Source organism: Gracilinanus agilis, chromosome 2 (assembly GCF_016433145.1).
Source record: "Gracilinanus agilis isolate LMUSP501 chromosome 2, AgileGrace, whole genome shotgun sequence".
NCBI lineage: Eukaryota > Metazoa > Chordata > Mammalia > Didelphimorphia > Didelphidae > Gracilinanus > Gracilinanus agilis.
This window is the reverse complement of record NC_058131.1, coordinates 317,910,190-317,931,640: the sequence shown is the minus strand read 5'-3', so window position 1 is coordinate 317,931,640 and position 21,451 is coordinate 317,910,190. Positions and strand designations below refer to the sequence as shown.

Below are 21,451 nucleotides of genomic sequence, written 5' to 3'. Positions count from 1 at the left end.
TTAAGGCGCTCTAGAAATGTGAGTTATTCTTATTACAGAACCACCAAGGCAACTGCTCTACTTTCTGCCATAGAGGCCAAACCTTTCCCCCATGCCCCTCCCCCGTCCATCAGTCAAGCGGAAGGTGGAGCCCCAGGCTCCAAGCGGGGCGGATCCTGGGGCCCGGGAGAGACTAAGGCCACTCGTTCGCCCGAGCACCGCAGGTAACGTGGTAACGCGATCTTGGGCCCCACGCATTCCGCCGCCTCCCGGGCCCCCACATTGGAGATGATTATGAGCTAGCGCCTAATACACAGGAAGCAGTTTGGGGGTGAGCGGGCGGGGACAGGGTGGAGCTACTGGATTGGGGAGTGGGGGGGGCACGGCGGGAATGGGATGGTTTGAAAAGGTGACAAAGGAAAGCAGTCACATTGGAGAAGGGAGAAGGGTGATACTAGATTGGGGGAGCAGCAGGTTAAAGGGATGAGCCCCTAAAAACAGCATTCTCTCCGTAAAAGCTTCTGCCATTACATATTTACTAAGAGAGACTACATGTGCCAACTCTTACACCCTTTTATTCCCTTAATCCCCACAGATCTCAAGTGGTTGATTGCCCATCCCCAGAAGTATGGCTTTGTAGCTTACTGGGGTCTGCACCTTTGGGGTCCTATGCAACAAAAATCTGCAAAGAACAGGATTTGGTTTTTTTATTATTTGTTTTATGTCATGCTGGGCACATAAAAAGCCTTCACGTGGTTGCTTGCAGTGTTTGTGAGCCTGGCACTATCACAAAGCCACTGGGAAAAGTAGTGAGTTGCTATAAAGCCCCTCCATTTCATCTTTCTAGGATATCATGAAGCTACTTCAAGTCTTGGAGCCTGGAGACTGCCCCCAGAAGGCAACATGGTTAGTAATGGAAGATTTGAGTCCATACCTTTGCCAATAATTAGCTATAGCATTTTTGACAAAGTGCTTTACAGAATATCAGAATTGAAAGGGAAGTTAGGGAGAAAGGTGTCTTGCCTAAAGTCATATAGAAGGTTAACTAGTGACAGAGCCAGGATTCATGGGAACATAGACTTGGAACTTGGAAGTTCTGTGCAGCTAGATGGTACAGTAGATAGAGCATCAGGCCTAGAATCTGGAAGACCCATCTTCCCAAGTTCAAATCTGGCCTCAGACACTTACTAATGTGAGACCCAGATCAGGTCACTTTACCCTGTTTGCCTTGGTTTCCTCATCTGTAAAATGAGCTAGAGAAGGAAATGGCAAACCATTCTAGTACCTAGTACCTTTGTCACAAAAATCCTAAATGGGGTCGCAATGCAAAGAGTAGGAAACAACTCAACGATAAAGACACAGTAGTCCAACTGGGTCATTTTACTACTGAGAAAACTGAAGTATAAATTGTACTTGTCCAAGTACAATGGTGTCAGACTGAAATAGAAGGAAGCCACTAATATCTAAGGATGCCTACAGGCTGCATGTTGACTTTAAAAACAACATATTAAAATGATCTGTGTTTTATTAGATTTTTATTTATTTTGTTAAACACTCTCAGTTATACTTTAATCTGGTTCAGCTACACTGGGGAGTTTTATGGGCCACAGGTAGCCCACAGGCCTCTCTTTGACCCTTCTATTCTAGGTCATATAGCTGTGGCAGTCAGGGGAATGGCATCAGTTTGAACCCCAGTCTTCTGACTTCCAAGTCCAGTGTTCCTTCCATAATATCTACAGACTTCTTTGCTCTCCTATCAAATCAGAGAGTTCTGTTACACAACCATTCAGGCCTATTCCAGTTCCAAAATGTTATGATTTAAATGAAATACAGTTAATGATTTTTAAATACATTGATAGCTGGATAGATAGATAGATAGATAGATAGATAGATAGATAGATAGATAGATACCCTATAGAGTTAGGGTCTTTCTACAGTCATAAATTTTGCATAAGAAATTCCATTTTGTATAGGAAATCCCATTTCCTTATACACATCTGTTATTAAGTGTTTAAGAGAATTAAGTGACTTTCCAAGAATTACCCAGCTACTTTGTGTCATGACCAGGACTAGGAGGCTAGCTTTCCCCTGACCTTAAGCCTGCTTCTCTACACCATGCTGCCTCTCACAGAAAGAATATACTATGTATTTAGATACAACCTGATTTTTTAAAAGAATATCAGAGTCATAATTATTGTAAAGCAGAAAATCATTTTACTAAAGTGCATTTACCGGGTAGAATTAAATCAACAACTATCTAATGTTCTCACTTCTAAAACTAATGATGGCGATTTCTCACCTTGTACTGTTATTTTGTTTATAAGATTTTTCCAGTATGATAATATGGTTTTAGGTAAATTGGCATCACTGTTCTTTCTACCCTTTGCTTAGAACACCAATGGGGTCCTCTTCAGAGGTAGTGTGGCAGTATGGTGTAATAGAAAGTCCTGGATTTGGAGTCAGAAACCACTAATTGGAATCCCGGTTTCAATATTTTCAAACTGTGTGACCCTAGGCAAGTCACTCTAGTTAGTGAAAAAGGGAAAAGCATGAAGCTTTCTTTTCCACTTACTAGCTAATTTTGGGTAAATCACTCAATCATTTAGCCTTAGTTTTCTTATCTGTAAAATGAAGAAGGTCAATGAGAAAATCTCTAAGGTTTCTTCCTGCTCTACATCCTATAATTCTATGACAAGACTCCCTAAATTCATTTTGCCTCTTTGAAACTAAGTTATTTCCTGTGCAAAATTGGAAGTAACTATCTACCTCCTAGGATAATTGTAAGGATCAAATCCGATAATGTGTATAACCAATTAGTAAAGAGCTATATATGTGAAAGCTAGTATTACTCCTATGGTAAATGTACAATATACTTTTCTTATCAATATTTAAAATAACTTTATGATTAAAATAAATAGATCCCTTATTTCATTTCTTAAAAATTCATCAGTTTTTGCTTTATAGTTAATTAGAAAAAAATATTAGCTACTTTTTAGCTGTGTGACCCTGGGCAACTCACTTAACCCCGATTGCCTAGCCCTGATACTGAGACAGAAGGTAAGGATTTACAAAAAGAAAAAGAAGACAAATTAATTAGTATTTCTCAGAAATATTTCATGACATCAGGGTTAATGGGCCTACACTAACATCTTCTGATGCCTCATCATGTCCTCCATGTCCATGTGCCTCTGGTTTCTTGAAGACAGTTCAAGCAAAGTCTAAGCTCTAGTATATCCTGTCAAACTGGAAACATTTGGGGTAAAGGCCAATCAGTTACCTATGCATTCATCTCGGTCAATCAGCCAACAAGCATTAATCCAGCCTATTATGTACCAGACACTATACTAGGTGCTAGAGTTACAAAGACAAAAAAAGAAAGAAAAAAAAGAAACAATTCCTGCCTTTGGGACTTATATTCTAGTTGGGAGATAAATACCAATATAAGTATATACAAAATAAATCCCTTCCTTCTCTAAATCTGTTATGTTGGGATCCTATGGCCAGCTTTAACTGGTTATTTTAAAGTGAAAAGAAATGGAAACACTGAAAAAAAATTTTTTAAGCCCTAAACAGATGTAGGCATCAACTTAGTTCCAATTATTATAGCCCTATGAGATAATACAAGTTGCATTATCCCCAGTTTACAGAGGAGAAAAATGAGGCTTAAAAAAAGATCAAGTCACTTTTCCTTGGTCACACAACTAATGTAACCTAGCTCCACTGACTCTTGTTCTCTTTCTACTATACCACCCCATTGCTTCTATGCATGTGGAACAAGCTCCTTTGAATTAGACAATCATACTATGTGCACGAGATGCCTTTTCCCTGGTGCATATTTAATGGTGAAGGAAAGCACACACCACTTCATTTATTCATCACCCTGGTCTCCTGAACATAAAATCCTGTTGGCAGGTACTCCTTGGCTCCTTCTGGACATGGTCCCTGTGCTCGAGTTGGCCACAACTGCCTGTACCTTCCCCCTGGTCAAGATACAAATCAAGGAAAAGTGTTCATTGTTGGGGGAGCAAATCCTAATGGCAGCTTTTCTGATGTGCACTGCATTGATCTGGGTAAGACAGAACTCCTGAGTATCTTGATTTCAAATTCTTTTGTCTGTCTGGTTAGGTTTGCCAAAGAGGGATTTCTATAAAATTCTCAGCCGTAGATTCTGTGTACCAATAGGTTTTGTGGCAAATTGAAAAAAAAATGCTGGAATTGGATTCTCAATTTATTTTTTTACATTTTTAAACCTTTAACTTCTGTGTATTGGCTCCTAGGTGGAAGAGTGGTAAGGGTGGGCAATGGGGGTCAAGTGACTTGCCCAGGGTCACACAGCTGGGAAGTGTCTGAGGCCGGATTTGAACCTAGGACCTCCCGTCTCTAGGCTTAACTCTCAATCCATTGAGCTACCCAGCTGTCCCTCTCAATTTATTCTGAATTGAGATTATGACTTGAATCCCAACTCTGCCACTTACTGTGTGAGCCTGAACAAGTTGTTTATGCTCTCTGAGTCTCAGTTTCCTCATCTATAAAGTGAGGGGGCTACATTCCTAAGTTATAAGGTCTCTTTCAGTCCTATTAACCTGAATCCTATGACCAGTCCTGACATTACTGCGAAGCTGAAAGGAGTGACAACACTGAAAAAAAAAAATAGGTCATTTACAGAGGTAAGGAAAAAGTCTATGACTTATGTTTCTCCTGTACTTAGGTATATTGGGTGAATCCTGGCTCTGTTACTTACTACATTGTGTGACTTTGGACAAATTACTTTACACTCTGAACTTTGATTATTCATCTATAACATGAGGAAGTTTGACAAGCTAAACTCCCTACAATACTGTGGCTCCTAGCCTTAACTTTCTCATCTGTAAAACGGGAGTATTTGTACTGTCAATCTCCTAAAAACAATCTGAGAAATCAATTAATAAAGTACTCTACATGTATAAACTATCATCATAATATTATATTATCAACCTCCCAGGATTGTTTGCATATAGGGACTTAATTATTTTTTGTTTAGTCATTCATCCAAATGAGAGAATGGTCACAAAACTTTCAATTACAAAGCTTTCAGCTTCCTTGAATAAATCCATGACCTTATCAGCATGTGTACAAACAGCCTTCACTGGTGAAGATCAGACTCTTCCTCTCACTATGCAATTCTTGCTAACATCTTTCCCTAAAAACTCTGAAGAGGATTCACCCAATGCATTGGAGTAAGTTGGGAGACTTCCTTCTAGTTTTTCTCATATTATAGAAGAACTCATAAACACCAATATAAGTGTGAGCCATTAGTATAGAAAATTTATTATTCTCATCTTGAGGGAATTCAGAAAGATACAGTCCTGGAATTAGCCATTCACCTGTCATTCTTTTATAGTTAATATTCTGTGGATAACTGCAGATAAATAAAATACCTGCTTTATGAAGTTGAGTATGTGTTAGGATGTTGAGTTTTCTTCTAGAGGCTCATGGAAAGCATCTTCAGTAAATTATATCATTATTAACATTCATTGAGCAAGTGCCTCCTTGTCTTGTGAATTATTTGAAACAATTAATTCAATAAATATATGCTAATTGTCTTGTTAATATAAGGTCATTTGGCTGACTGACTGCATTTCCAGTTGACACTGGTGCACAGAGGATTGTTTCTTTGCCACTAGCTGAATAAGCCAGTGTGGTCAGAAGAAGAGACTGAACAACCAGTCCAGGAATTGTTGAAAATGTTTTACAGCTGCCCATCAGTGGAATGAAGTGGACTGCGAGGGTCTACTGGCTCGCTATGAGCATGCTAGCTTCCTTCCCCTCAGCACCCCTGGCAGAGTCTGGGTATTTGGAGGAGCGGACCAATCTGGAAATCGAAATTGCTTACAAATGTTGGATCTCGGTAAGTACCTCATGGCCCCTTCAGTCCTTGATGAGGGAATCATCTCATTTCTTGTGGAGGAAATTATTTGGATTGTAGTTAATAATTGGATAACTAAGCTGATTATAAAGGAAATAAGAATTGTAATTCCTAGAAGAATCTGAAAGATTCTACTTGCTACCCATTTGATAAAGTCTGAAAGAAGAATCACTTAGCCTGTCTAGGACTCAGTTTTGTCATCTATAAAATAAAGGGATTAGACTAAATGGTCTCTAGATTTAAATGCTGTGATTCAAATGTGTATGTATAACCCAGTGAAATTGCTTGTCAACTCCAGGAGCAGGTCACGAAGAGGGAAAGAGACAACACAAATCATGTAACTATGGAAAAAAAATTTTTAATTTTAATTTAATTAAATAAAAAAATTAGATAGCTATCCTATTTCTCCTTGTGCTTTCCAAGACCCAAATCTTAGGCCCACAGACTCACCCACTTCCTTCAGTCACCTGTAAATAATTTTTTTAACATTTAAAAAAAAATTGAGTTCCAAGGGGCAGCTGCATGGCTCAGCAGATTGAGAACCAGACCTAGAGATGGGAGGTCCTAGGTTCAAATCTGGCCTTACACTTCCCAATACACAGTATTGATTCTAAGATGGAAGGTAAGGGTTTTAACATTTTTAAAATTTAAATAAATAAATTTTTGAGTTCCAAATCCTCTCCTTCCCTCCCAGCCTCCTTCCTTCACCTTTTCCCATCTCTACCCCCTCCCCAAGATGGCAGCAATTTGATATAAATTTACTTGTAAACCATTTTCAAGGTTAAGGAAAGAGGAAAGGATATTCTCCCTGTGCAAGATCTAACTGATCAGGCTAGAAAACAGGACTAGTACCTTTTCCTTATTTAGCTAAGGCTGATAAGAGTTATAGTAGTAAGAATATAAATGCTTATGGCCATGAAATTTCCTGTTATTGGAACCGATCCCTTCTGGGCTCCTGTTTCTTCTCTAGAAAGTACAAATTCGATAACAGACCAAGAAATATCATAGGTGAAAAACATTGTCAAAAACTTTTATAATTAAGACAAGTTGCAAAGATTGCACCATACTCTGAGATCCAGTGTGGGAAAGAGGAAAAAACAGCAGAGTTGTGCTCAAAAGCAGCTAAGTGGCACCTTTTATGTACTAGGAAACTTTCCCCATTAGCACAATGGGAATGATAATCTTTGCAGTACCAACATCCCAATGGATACTGTGTGAGGGAAGAATTTTGGGGACTTTTTAAACACAATATAAATGTGAGTTGTTATTAAAATGTTACCACCATAGTTCTTATACCTGTACCTCCCATTGCCTAAACTTCTACCTTAAAGGTAATTTAGCTCCCTTGATCTCACTTTTAAAATACAAATTCAACAATACTTCAATGTAAGTAGGTATGTAGGGGACAGCTAAGTAGCTCAGTGAATTAAAGTGAACAGTCTTTGAGACATTCATATCTCCCCACCAGTACCAGGCATAGTATTCTTCAAACTATAAGGGGTTAATAAAGATTAATTTATTGAACTGAATGATAATTTTATAACTGTTAATAATAAGAGCCATGAATTCTCAAGGACCATACCAGCAAAAGTGCAAAAAAAGCCAGAAAGGCTATAATTTTAAGCCTAACAATGTTTCTCAGAAGGCCAACTTGGTTCAATTCAGTTTATCACCAGGGCGTTGGCCATCAGGAAATGAATGTCTTTACCCACAGCAAGTCATTACAATCATCTACTAAAGTACAGAGTTGTGTCCTATATCAGAAGAGACACAGATCCCTGAAATATTGAAATACTATTGGTGGCCATTAGGTGGCACAGTGGATAGGGTGCTGTGCTGGGAGTCAGGAAGACCTGAGGTTAAATCCTTCTTCAGACATTTAGTTGCTGTCAAGTCACTTTACCTCTCTGCCTCAATTTCCTCATCTATAAAATGGCTGATACTTTTATTTTTTATATACTATTTCATTTTATTTTCAGTTCCAAATTCCAAACCCTCTCCCATCCAAAGAGAAGGCAAGAATTACAATATTCATTTATAAGTATGAAGTCAGGCAAAACATGTTTCCACATTTTATTGCTGAGTCATTTCAGTTGTGTCCAACTCTTTTCATGACCCCATTTGGGGTTTTCTTGGCAAAGATACTGGAGTAGTTTGTCATTTCCTTCTCCAGCTCATTTTACAGATGAGGAAACAGAGGCAGACAGGGTTAAGTAACTTGCCCAGATTAATACATCTAGTAAGTATTTGAGGCTAGATTTGAACTCAGGAAGATGAGTCTTCCTGATTCTAGACCTGGTACTTCATCCACTGTGCCCTTTAACTGCCCCATTTCCACATAAATTATGTTCCCAAAAAAAAGAAAAAGAAAAAAAATATGGTTCAGTTTTTACTCTGAGTTCATCAGTTATCTATCCAGAGGTGAATGGCATATTTCATTATGAGTCTTTGGAATTGTGATTGACCATTGATCACAATCACTAAGTCTTTCACAGCTGATTATCATTATAATATTGCTGCTACTATGTAAATTGTTATTCTGGTTCTGCACACTTCACTCTGCATTAGTTCAAGATCTTCCAGGCTTTCCTGAAACCATCCCTTTCATCATTTCTTACAATAGTATTATAAGGATAAAAAATGATAAAGGCTGGTATAAATATGTAAATTAGTATTTTAATTAAAATGATGATGATGATGATGATATATGATGATATCCTCCTAACCCAAAATTATCTTGCAAAAATTACATGTGGCTCAGAAACGAGGATATGGAGCACTCCTAATGTGAACGGCACACCACCATCCCCAAGAACATTTCACACAGCATCCACGGTCATTGGAAACCAACTATATGTTTTTGGTGGTGGGGAGAAAGGTGCCAAGCCTGTTCAAGACACACAACTCCACGTATTTGATGCAAGTATGGCTAACAAATGTTTCATTTATTCAATCATCTGACAAATTTTAGGCCCTCATGACCTTTTCCTTGCACTTTTTGATTAGCCTCTTAGTTTCAACTTTCTCCTTTTGAATCTGTTCTTCATACTGTAACCAAAATAATCTTTCTAATGTATAAATCCGATCATAGCCTTCCCCTGACCAAATTCCTTCAATGATTCCCCATAATATGGAAATGTCTTATCCTGACATTCATGAACTTCTACAATGTGGCTTCAAATGAATAATTTCATATTACCTCCCCTTTATACATTCTGGGTATCTGCCAGACTGGATTACTCAGTTGTTCCCTGGTTTTGTCTGGTTGTTTCCTTTTATTTTGCAACCATGTAGGCTATTCCCAATGGCTAAAAGCACTCTTCTTCATCACCAACTTTTGAGAACCTTTTCTTTACTCAAGGTCTAATTTAGATTCCAGCTGTTTGTTGAAGCTTTTTCAGATTTCCCCTGCTGAAATTATTTTCCTTTCTCATATTTTTCTAGAGCATTTTGGATCTTTCTTTCTCTCCATCATATTCTTTGTTTCACATGTATTTACATAATTGTTATGTATCTACCCACACTTCAGGTAGACTGAAAATTTCTTGATATTAGGAAATGTCAGTTTTTCATCTTTGTATCTTTAATACTGACCACAGGACTGAGAACACAGTATGTAAATTATATTTGTTGAACTGAATTAAAATTGAGTACTTCCTTCACAAGAATAGTATAGATATTAAGGGGAGACAGAAATAGAACACTGGTCTCTAATTAATGGAGCTTACAATTGAGTGAGGGATATGGTAGCATGGAAAAAGCCCTGTTTGTAATGTCAGAAAGTCTGGGTTCTAATCTCTGCTTTACCACTCACTACTAAGCAAGTCATTTGACTTTTCTGAACTTTATTTTTTTTAGCGAAGTTCAAATCCATTGAACCATTTCAGCTCATATATTCTAGAATTTATATTCTCACATTCTTTTTTTAGAGATTTCTTCTAGTTCTAACATTCTGTCATCTATGACCCAGAACTTCTCTCACTTTCTCATTGGAAACTCCCAACAGTGGTTTTAATTACATTTCTTTCTATTAGCAATGGGCAATTTTGAATGAGACTTAAAAAAAGAGTGATGTCTTTTCAAAATATAATTTTCATTTGCATCTTCCATTACAGGTGGGGCTTGCTTAGAGAAAACTTAACAGACAAAATTTAACTTATAGAACAGATAGATTTGGTGGAGAGAAGTAGAGGAATTTGTTTACATTACCAAAATGTTCCCTGCCTTTCAAAAAAAGACTCAGCTATAGGACTCCTTTACATGATAGCAACAGTAATCTATTTCATTAGTAACACTGGCCAAAAACAAACAAATAACATCACATTTTGACTGACTTTCTAGAGATAAGCCTCTCTTTGCTCTTAACTAGCTTAGTCCTTGAGCTGCAGACATGTGGTCCTTTTTTAAGTCTATACTCAAAACCTTTCCAGTAGATCCTGACTAAACTTGCATACAATTGGGAGAACCTCCAAGAGGCCAGGATTATTATTTTATTAGTTAATTTATTTTTAAAACCCTTATGTTCCATCTTAGAATCAATACCATGTATTGGTTCCAAGACAGAAGAGTGGGAAGGACTAGGCTATGGGAGTTAAGTGACTTGCCCAGGGCCATATGGGTAGGAAGTATCTGACAACAGATTTGAACCCAGGAATTCCTATCTCTAGCCCTGGCTCTCTATCCACTGAACCATTCAGCTAACCCCCCAGATCACTTTAAAAATAGTAATTCAACAAACATTTATCAAGCACCTATGCAAGACCCTGTACTAGGCATTGGATTCAAAGATGAAAAATGATCCAGTCCTTGCCTTCAAAGATTTTCAATACTAAAAAGAAGGGTTATGGCATACATAGAGCTAGTGGCCTCAGGAAAAACTGGGTTCAAGTACTATCTCACTCATATACATACTTCTGTTGCCACTAAACCTCTTAGTGCCCCCAGAAACTACAAGATGCAGACAAATAACAGGATTAATAATAGCGGGCATGTATATAACACTTTAAGGTTTGTAAAGCCCATGGATCTACACATATATGCAAATATATGGATATTAAATCTCATATGATCTTCATAACAGCTCAGAAGAGAAGGTGCTATTATTATCCCCATTTTACAAATGAGGAAGCTGACTGAGAGAAGTTAAATTATTTGCTAGGGTCATAAAGCTTAATAAGTGACTGAGGTAGAATTTGTTAACAGGCCTTCCTGACTTCAAGGCTAGCATTGACACCTAATTGCCTCTCTCTTCTGTCTGTCTGTCTGTCTCTGTCTTTCTCTGTTAGTGTCTCTCTCTCTCTCTCTCTTTCTCTCTCTACCTATCTCTCTATCTCTCGTTCTCTCTCTTTCACACACACACACACACACAGACACACACACTCACAGACACACACTTTTTATATACACACAAATCATATACAATGTAGAATGTTTTAGGGGGAGATGAAAGCCAGACAAAGTTCTATGATGGTGACAATATTTCCCAACATTTCTTCTCCCTTTTCCAGTTTTGTGACCATGGGTGGTCTCTGAACCTCATTTTAAAGATCACTAAAGGGGCAACTAAGTGACTCAATGAATAAAGAGCCAGGCCTAGAAACAGGAGGTCCTGGATTCAAATGTGGCCTCAGACACTTCTTAACTGTGTGACCCTGGGCAAGTCACTTAACCCCAATTGCCTAGTCCTTATCCCTCTTCTGCTTTGTAGTCGATACTTAGAATCAACTCTAAGACAAAACAGTAAGGATTTAAATAAATAAGTAAATAGAGATTGCCGAGTTCTCTTCTAAATCTAAATAAATTTTGTAAAAGTCTCCATTTTCATGATACTTTTATGTTCACAAGGGACTTTATTCACAATAGTCGTGTGAGGTTCATAGTGTATATTTTATTATCTCCATTTTACAAAAGAGGAAAATGGGTCTTTAAAGGGTGAGATATGGCACAGCATCCAAATTTCTAAAGGAGAAACTTGTAGAACTTAAGGAAGAAATAGTTAGTAAAACTATACTAGTGGGAGACCTGAACCTTCCTCTATCAGATCTAGATAAATCAAACCAAAAAATAAATTAAAAAAGAGCTAAGAGATATGAATGAAGTCTTAGAAAAATTACTTAATATATATGTGGAGAAAAATAAATAGGGACAAAAAGGAATACACCTTCTTTTCAGCAGCACATGGCACATTCACAAAGATTGACCATGTACTAGGGCATAAAAACATGCAAATAAGTACAAAAGAGCAGAAATAATAAATGCAACTTTTTCAGATCATAATGCAATAAAAATAATTAGAAAGGGTACATGGAGAAGCAAATCAAAAATTAATTGGAAATTAAATAATATGATCCTCCAAAATTGATTAGTTAAAGAACAAATCATAGAAATAATAATTTCATTGAAGAGAATGACAATGATGAGGCATCCTATCAAAATCTATGGGATGCAGTCAAAGCAGTATTCAGGCAGAAATTTATATCCTTGAGTGCATATATTAGCAAATTAGGGAGGGCAGAGGTCAATGAACTGGGCATGCAAATTAAAAAACTAGAAAGAGAACAAATTAAAAATCCCCAGATAAAAACTAAATTAGAAATCCTAAAAATTAAAGGAGAAATTAATAAAATTGAAAGTGAAAGATCTATTGAATTAATAAATACAGACTAGAAGCAGGTACTTTGAAAAAACAAATAAAATAGACAAATTACTGGTTAATCTAATCAAAAAAGGAAAGAAGAAAACCAAATTAACAGTATCGAAGATGAAAAGGGAGACTTCACCTCTAATAAAGAGGAAAGTAAGGCAATCATTAAAAACTATTTTGCCCAATTATATGACAATAAATACAGCAATCTAGATGATATGGATATTTACAAAAATATAAATTGCTTGGATTAACAGAACAAGAAATAGAATACTTAAATAATCCCATTTCATAAAAAGAAATTAAACAAGCCATCAAAAAACTCCCTAAGGAAAAATCCCCAGGGCCAGATGGATTCACAAGTGAATTCTATCAAGCATTTAAAGAACAACTAATTCCAATACTACACAAACTATTTTACAAAATAAGCAAAGACCAAATTTCTTTTATGACACAAATATGGTACTGATTCCAAAGCCAGGCAGATCAAAAACAGAGAAAGAACACTATACACCAGTGGTTCCCAAACTTTTTTGGCCTACTGCCCCCTTTCCAGAAAAAATATTACTTAGCCCCCTGGAAATTAATTTTTTTTTAAATTTTAATAACAATTAAAAGGAAAGATAAATGCACCTGTGGCCATCACCGTCTTCCTGGATCGCTGCAGCACCCACCAGGGGGTGGTAGCACCCACTTTGGGAATCACTGTTATACACCAATCTCCTTAAAGGCTGAGGTAACAAAACTACAGTAATACAGTCAAGAAATGCCAGCGCCAAGACTTGAACCTGGGTCAATTGCACCCATGTCCTAGGCCAGTGACAGCTAACCTTTTAGAGATGGAATGCTGGGCCCTGCCTCCATCCCACCCTCCAGACTGAGTGCCATGCCCAGCCCTCCCTAGAGACCACATGCTATGCCCCTCCCCCCCAAACAAGTACTGGGTGTTCCCCACCTCCCCTTGTCCCACACAGGGGAGGGAGGAACTGCTCCCATTGGCTGCTGGGAGGAGGGACAGGTGAAATGAGGAATGTCATCAGTGAGTGTAGAGGGAGAGAGAGTGGAGGAGAGTGGCCCAAGTACTCTGCTCCTCTTCAGCTCTGCCTTCTATGAGCCTCCCCCCTTACCTCCTGTGTGCTCCCATTGGCTGCTGGACAAAGGGGCAGGGGATGTGAAAAAATGTCATCAGGTGTGGTAGAGAGGGGATGGGGAGCAGCTTTGCCCGAGTCCCTCTGCCTTTCTAGTAAACAACTTGGGGTTGGGGGTGCTGTGAGCCCACAGAGAGTACTCTGTGTGCCATCTTTGGCACCCATGCCATTGCCTCACTATTACTGCCCAAGGCTCTTTCCACTATGACAATTTGTTCACCAAGAATTGGTTTAAACACAGCTTTCTGGGAATGACCTTTTACATGAATTGGGGTCCATCTCCTCTCAGAGGATGTCTCTATAAATGTTTAAAGTTTGCTATTTCAAATGATGCCAATATATATGTAGTTGACGGGTGCCTGTGTGTGTTCAAAGTGTTGCCAACTTGTTATTATATTTTATGCTGTTGTCATTATATATTATATTTTATATTTTCAGCAACATTGACTTGGTCACAGCCAGAAACCTGTGGGGAACCACCCCAACCCCGTCATGGCCATGTCATGGTGGCATTGGGGCCAAAGCTCTTTGTTCATGGTGGTTTAGCAGGGGATGAATTCTTTGATGATCTGTATTGCATAGATACAAGTAAGTGGAGTAGAAATGGGGTTGGGGATGGGGTCAAAGACTTTTAAAAACAGTTTGTGATGTTAAGATACTGAATATATAAATTTGTAAGCAAGGGAATCAAGCTAAATAGTCTTTTGTAAATTTTCATTTAAATCAATGCAATATTAATTTAAAGCCATTAATGCATATTCTTTTTTAAGCCTCAAAGCACCTTCATGAGATAGGTGCTATAGCCATTATTTCCCCCAATTTTACAGATGAGGAAACTGAGGCTCAGAGAAGTTAAGCAGCTTGCCTAGTTATGGTACTAATATGCTCACAGATGAGAATAATTCTTTCCTGACTCCACAGCCAGTATTCCCTCACTATACCATTGTAAGGATTAAATTTAATGGTTGAACAATAATTTTATGAAATTATGTGGTTGTCAATTTTTATTACACCTCAAGTCAGAAATTTATTTACAAATAGAGAAGAAACAATAAAGAAGAGAAATGTGAGGGCTTTAGAGAGGTTATCTATCCTATCTTAATCCAGGTTAGAGATTAATCAGCTTTCAACCAGGAAGGCCAATAGTGAGTATCCACGCAACCTCCTCCAAGATGGAAGCTAGTTTCTCCAGAAACTAGGAAAGGAATTAGGCTTTCACTCACCCCATGAAGTAGTCCAGGAGTCAGAGTCCAAGTTGAAGCTGAGCTCCAAGCCCATGATTCAAGCCACAGTCTCCAGTGAAGCTCCCTCTAAGACTCTCTCCAGTCAGGAGATTATCTCCACAAGACTGACTCAAGCGGAAAGGATTCATGGCTTTTATGATGACTTTTCATCCCTGCCCCTCTTCATGGGGGCCAGCCATAGTTTCCAAATTGTCTAGCACTGCCCAGAGGCTAAGTAAGTGACTTATGAGTTCTCTAAATACCTTGCTAGCTTCTCACCTAGTATTAAGTAGGGTGTTCAATCTTTTGTTGATTCAATTCAAAAGTAGACAAAGGAGAGTTAATCTTGTCTTCACAATCTAAGTAGGGGTACTTAAGTTAGTGTTAACTAAAGTGTTAACTCAAAATAGACACAGGAAATAAAGAATTCCCTTTTATAAGTGTAAACTCAGAAAAGAGAACAAAGAATTCCCTTTCACAAGTGTAAACTCAGAAAAGAGAACAAAGAATTCCCTTTCACACCATGTTGCTGCTTCTTATCATATCTTAAAGTTTATGAAGGATTTTTCCTCACATCAGTTCCACAAAATGCATAGAAAAATTCATGACACCAATTTTACAAATGTATTAGAGCTTATACCAGCTCACACCTCCAGACTTCCCAGTTCCAGTATTCTTTCCACTACTATGCATTGTAGTTATGAGAACTCTATCTATTAAGAAGCTAGGTTTAAAAACTTTTAGAACCCATTTTGTGCTCTGAGAAGGCCAAAAAGAGTTCAGATTTTACATAAGGACAATCTGGAACAACCATCCTTAGCCATCTCCTTGATTTCCTCATGGTTCTAACTGCTAGATAAATTTCAGTTTCTCATTGTCCCTTCATAATGTCATATTTGCTGACTTGGACAAACAGCAGGCAAAATAGGACAAGTAGCTTTTAGGACAAGATATAAATGAATGAAAAACTTTAAGCTTCCTTCTAGCTTTAAATCCTATGTTCAGATTAGCTGCTACTTTAAGGCTTTTAGTGTCTAGAAGTTCATTCAACTTTGAGGTTGCTCCAGTTGTCAGGAAGTTAATCTTCCTCCTTATAACTTTTGCACCCATTGATCCTAGTTTTGCCATCTGCAGTCAAACAGAATGAATCTATTCACATTTCAGGGAAACCTTGAAGTATTTAAAAATAAGTGTGCAAGTAGTTTAAATCAGCCATCATGACTCTTCTTCCCTATTTTTTTCCTCCTCCACCAGGCTAAATATCCTAATTATTTCCTAATTATCCTAATTATTTCAAGTGATTTTATTTTTTATTTGAAAGTTATTTTATTTTCCCAGTTACATGTAATAATAATTTTCAGCATACATTTTCCAAAATTATAAGATCCAAACTGTCTCCTTCCTTCCATTCTCTCTCCCCATTCAGAGATGGTAAGCAATTTGATCTTGGCCGTACATGTATTATATTATGTAAACTACATGTGTAAAAATTATTTTAAGGGACATTATCTCCTCATGATTCTGGCTACTGGATATATTTCAGAATCCCTTCATGTTGTCAAAGTAAAAATAGTAATGCCAATATTCTGCTCTGCAATTCAGGCTCATTTCTGTTAGAAACAATTTTATTTAAGTTAATATTAACCTGTGTGTAAGTCATTTCTACCTTAGAAAGAAAAATGTCCAAACTGGTCAACTGCCCCCAGAGCAGGCACTATCTCTACACCATTCTTAGGTAGCCAGCCTGACTCTAACTCCAGTATTCTTTAGACTAAACTATCCATGTTTCTGAGAACTAAACTGGCTAAAGACAAATTTCATAGAGATGTATAAGATATTGGGGTGGGAGGGTGGAGAGACAGAAATCAGGAAAGAGACCAATACTTTGAAAAGAGAAGAACACTGGGTCTATAAAACCAAATAAAGTTAATGAATATTCGGTCCCTCTCCTTCAATGAATAGCCTTTTGCTGAAAACTGTAAGTAGTTTGAGGTCTCCATTTAAGCCACAATGAATGTGTTTACTGCAGAACTGCAGTTTAATATAAACCATCTGGTACTATCTTGCCCTTTCTAAAATTCAGGGTTCTTAAGAGAATAGGTCTTGAATTAAAAGGGACCCTACAAGTCAACCCCTTAACTTTGTAGATGAGGCCTAAGATGTTAAGAGGCTTGTCCACAGGCAAGTAAACACCAGAGGCAAGATTTGAACCCAGGTCCGTTGACTCTAAAGCCGGTGCATCATTCTGTTTGAAAATCTCCAGTGACATCTTTCAAATCCCTTCAATCATCTGTAAATTGTAAAACATGCAATAACAAATCCCAAATCAAATCCTAGTTGTACACAATAAACCTTTTTTGACTAGTGAATTCAATTCTGAAAACATTTATTAAGAACCTTTTATAGGCAAGGCATCATCCTAGATGTTAGAAATGCTAAAAAGTCCCTGGTTTTAAGAAATTTATATTCCACAGGAGAGGAGAAACATAATACAAGGTAAGGACTGATGGTAGCAAAGGAAAAAGATATAAAATGTTCCGTATATACTTGAGGAGTGGGATAATGTTTTCAGCTGGGAAGACTACCTAAACTGAATCTCCTTGTTTTGCTGGCTTCTGAAATAATGTCCCCTCTCGTGGTAGATGATATGAAATGGGAGAAGTTAGAGACCACAGGGGATATCCCATCAGGCTGTGCTGCCCATTCGGCTGTGGCCATGAGGAAACATATATACATCTTTGGAGGAATGGCTCCCACAGGGGCATTGGCTACAATGTACCAATACCACATAGGTAAGCATTGCAGTTTTACCTCTTTAAAATAATGTTTCAATTGTTACCCTGGAAAATGCTACATAACTTTGATTTTTCAAACTGGGGCTGTATGAGTGACAATGGATTTGAGGGATTCAAAGGTGTATTTTTGGGGAAAATTTTGTGATATATTTTTATTTATTTCATTAAATATTTCCCAAGTACATGTAAAAAAAATTTTAACGTTCATTTAAAAATATTTATTTTAGAAATGGATCCCTGACAAGGTATATCGATTTAGAAAATTATAAGTTAACATTATCTATGTTGTATTTTATTTTGGGGCAGCTAAGTGGTGCAGTGAATAGAAACAGGAAGACTCATCTTTGTGAGTTCAAATCTGGTCTCAAATACTCACAGCTATGTGAACCTATACAAGTCACTTAACCTTGTTTGCCTCAGTTTCTTCATCCATAAAATGAGCTGGAGAAGAAAATGGCAAACTACTCCATTATCTTTGCCAAGAAAATCCCAAATAGGGTCACAAAGAGTCAGACATGACTGTGACAACTGAACAATAATATAAATTTGCATTTTTGTTTACTTTATAAAACACTTCCCAATTATCTTTTTAAAATATTTAGTTGTGTTTTTTTAAACCCTTGCCTTATATCTTAGAATCAATATTATGTATTGGTTCTAAGGCAACAGAAAAGTGGTAAGGGCTAGGTAATCACACAGCTAGGAAGTGCTCGAGGTCACATTTGAACCAGGACTTCCTGTGCTCTCAATCCACTGAGTAACTTAGCTGCCCCCAACATTCATTTCTAAAATTTTGAGTTCCAAATTCTCTCCCTCCCTTCTGCCCCTCTGTCACTCCTGGAGAAGGCAAGCAATTGGATATCAATTATATACGTGAAGTCACATAAGCCATATTTCCATATTCTCTATTTGAAGTCATGCAAAACTATTTCTACGTTTTTTTTTTTGTTGTTGTTATTTCAGTTATGTCTGAATCTTCATGAACCCATTTGAGATTTTCTTGGCATAGATACTGGAGTGGTTTGCCATTTTCTTCTTTAGCTCATTTTACAGAAGAGGAAACTAAGGCAAACAGGGTTAAGAGACTTGTCATGGGTCACACAGCTAATAAGTGACTAAAGTCAGATTTGAACTTAGGAAGACGAATCTTCCTGACTCCAGATCTGGCATTCTATTCACTGCACCACCTAGCCACCCCCATTTACACACACACACACACACACACACACACACACACAAAATATAAAGAAGTCTGCTTCCATCTATACTGAGAATTCATCAGCTCTCTCTCTGGAGGTAGAGAGCATTTTTCATCATGAGTCCTTTGGAATTGGCTTGGATCATTGTCTTGATCAGAGTAGCTATTTCTTTATTATTGTTGTACAGATCTTAGAGCCCTAGCTGAAACAGTGGGTCCAGAACACCTTGGCACAGAAGGGGGAAGCAGAGTAGGTTTCATGCTACATAGACCTAGGGTTCTTAACCTGGATCCCTTTGGCAATTTGGTGAAATCCATGGATTTTCAGAACAATATTTTAAAATTATAAATACATAGAATTACAAAGCAAATCGGTTATATTGAAAATATGGTTATAAAAAATTTTAAGTTCATGGACCACCGGTTAAGAACTTTTCCTATAAATATTGGTTCCTTTCATTTTCTCCCTTTGTCTCTTTTCCTATTTCTTTTTCTTATAAACTTTCTCTTTTAAATAATTTATCAATTCTTTAGCTTCCAACAATAGAAACACCAAATAAAATGTATTTATACCCATTTACACCTAAAATTTTTTTCTATATATGATACATCCATTTAAAATATTTATTTGGACCTATGATTTTGTCCATGCAGAGAGCTTTAAGGAAATCCCAGCTACCAATGCAAATGGTAACTGTTCCACAATTGATCCATGTTAGTTTGAGAGGATTCTTAGAGTGATTCCAGCTTTTGCTACTACTAAGTTGCCATCTTGGTTCCACCCCCTTCAACTGATCCATGTTAGGAGATTTGCCTGGATCATTCCATTAATGATCCAGTTAATGACCTGTCTAGGTTCACACAGCCAGTAGGTTTCAAAGGCAGAACTTGAATTTACATGGTTCTGACTCAGCTATCTCTCCTGAACATAAGAACTGATTAGTTACTTCCTCCATATTCCCTTCTTTTCTGTTTGTCCATTAGTCTCAGTATTTGTTTATACATTAAAAAAAATTAAATCCTTACCTTTCTTCTTAGAATCAATACAGTATATTGGTTCCCAGGTGGAAGAGTGGCAAGGGCTAGAAAATGAGGATTAAGTGACTTGCCCAGGATCACACAGCTAGAAAATATTTGGAGCTAGATTTGAACCTAGCACCTCCTATATCTTGACCTGGATCTCAGTCCACTGAGGCATCCAGTATGTCCTATTTATACATTTTTTAAAAATCTGATTTTAACCAATGTGATTGTTGTTTGGGTTTTACTTTTCCCTACTTGTTATTATTTACTATGTCTTCCCAGCTGTTGTTATAGTCTTCTCTTTTTATTTTTGGAGGAAGGAGGTCCAGACCTATGGATTCATTGCTGTAGAGATTTCCAGTATGGAAGCTCCTTCCACAAATGCAGATCTATGGCTCCTTTATAATTTCTAGGCTTAGATAATTTCTTGGGACACTGAGAGACTGAGTATTTATTGCCTACAGTATTAGCTAGTAAGTATTAGAACAGGACTTATATCTACTTCTTCAATTCATTTCAATTAAATAAACATTTACTAATTGTCTCATATGTTTGAGGCACTGTACTCATGTGCTAGCTGGCCGTCTGTCCTCTATCACGCTGCTTTTTGTATTCTTCATTTGTCATTTTAATAATGTTATAGTATTATTTTGATATTTCATGGTTTATTCAACAGTTGATTCATCAATTTGAAGATATTTTAGTTTTTTCTAGTTGTTCTTAATTGTAAACAATGCTTATATAGATACATGGACATATGTATCATTTTTTCTTTATGATAATACTTTATGTTTATTCTCAATAATAGGATTATTAGAACAACAGATAGCATTTTGTGATATTTGTGTATCATCATCAAAATGCCTGCTGAAAAGATTCTACCAGTTTTCAGTTCCAACAGTAACATAGGAGTGTTTCTGGGTTGTTGTTATTATTTTCTCAAACACAGAAAAACAACACTGGAGCCTGCTTAAGTTTGAAACATATTCACCCCCTGGACGGCTGGATCATTCCATGTGCATCATTCCTTGGCATATGTCTCCTGCCTCTGCAGAAGATACAGGTGTAGACAATGTCAGTAGCAACGTAGAGAAAGAAGGCTTAGCCGATGAAATTGTTAGAGAAGGTGATGACTTAGATGAGAATAAGGCAGACAAATTCCTGTGCTTAGTGTTTGGTGGGATGAACACTGAAGGAGAGATTTACGACTGTGTTGTAACACTGGTTGACTAATAAAATTCTTGTTTTCTTAATACCTTTCAAATTTTCTATTTTAAGAAATTGAAAGTGAACAACTGTTAGAGGTAAATAGGACAAAACATCAATTTTATGCTAGAAACTTGTTTAAGGGTTTTTTGTTGTTGTTGTTTTGTTTGAGTGTTTTGTGCTGTACAATGTTTCCATATTGACATGGTTGGATTGACCAAATAAAAAAATTAATTGTAAAAGTGAAAAACCTTAAGAATCATAGAATGTTAGAAATGGAAAAGGACACCGTGTTAGGAACCTCTGCCTTACAATATAGGATATTAGAACA

The 21,451-nt window shown here is 37.3% G+C and overlaps 1 protein-coding gene across 1 annotated transcript; it reads left to right on the top strand.

The window, feature by feature from the left end:
* The first annotated feature begins 187 nt into the window (after positions 1–187).
* On the top strand, positions 188–21,217 carry RABEPK (Rab9 effector protein with kelch motifs). The gene is made up of 8 exons (XM_044661478.1): positions 188–203; positions 827–885; positions 3,892–4,049; positions 5,714–5,866; positions 8,646–8,807; positions 14,114–14,263; positions 17,541–17,690; positions 20,864–21,217. Exons 2-8 carry the CDS (start codon positions 833–835, stop codon positions 21,145–21,147), a joined length of 1,110 nt encoding a protein of 369 aa, XP_044517413.1. The 5' UTR covers positions 188–203; positions 827–832; the 3' UTR covers positions 21,148–21,217.
* The last annotated feature ends 234 nt before the right edge of the window (positions 21,218–21,451 follow it).

Bases quoted from the DNA above. Each gene is read 5' to 3' on its own strand.
- RABEPK (XM_044661478.1), top strand. From the start codon at position 833: ATGAAGCTACTTCAAGTCTTGGAGCCTGGAGACTGCCCCCAGAAGGCA. The intron at 4,050-5,713 runs GTAAGACAGAAC...AATGTTTTACAG, and splicing joins TGTGCACTGCATTGATCTGG to CTGCCCATCAGTGGAATGAA. The intron at 8,808-14,113 runs GTATGGCTAACA...TTATATTTTCAG, and splicing joins ACTCCACGTATTTGATGCAA to CAACATTGACTTGGTCACAG.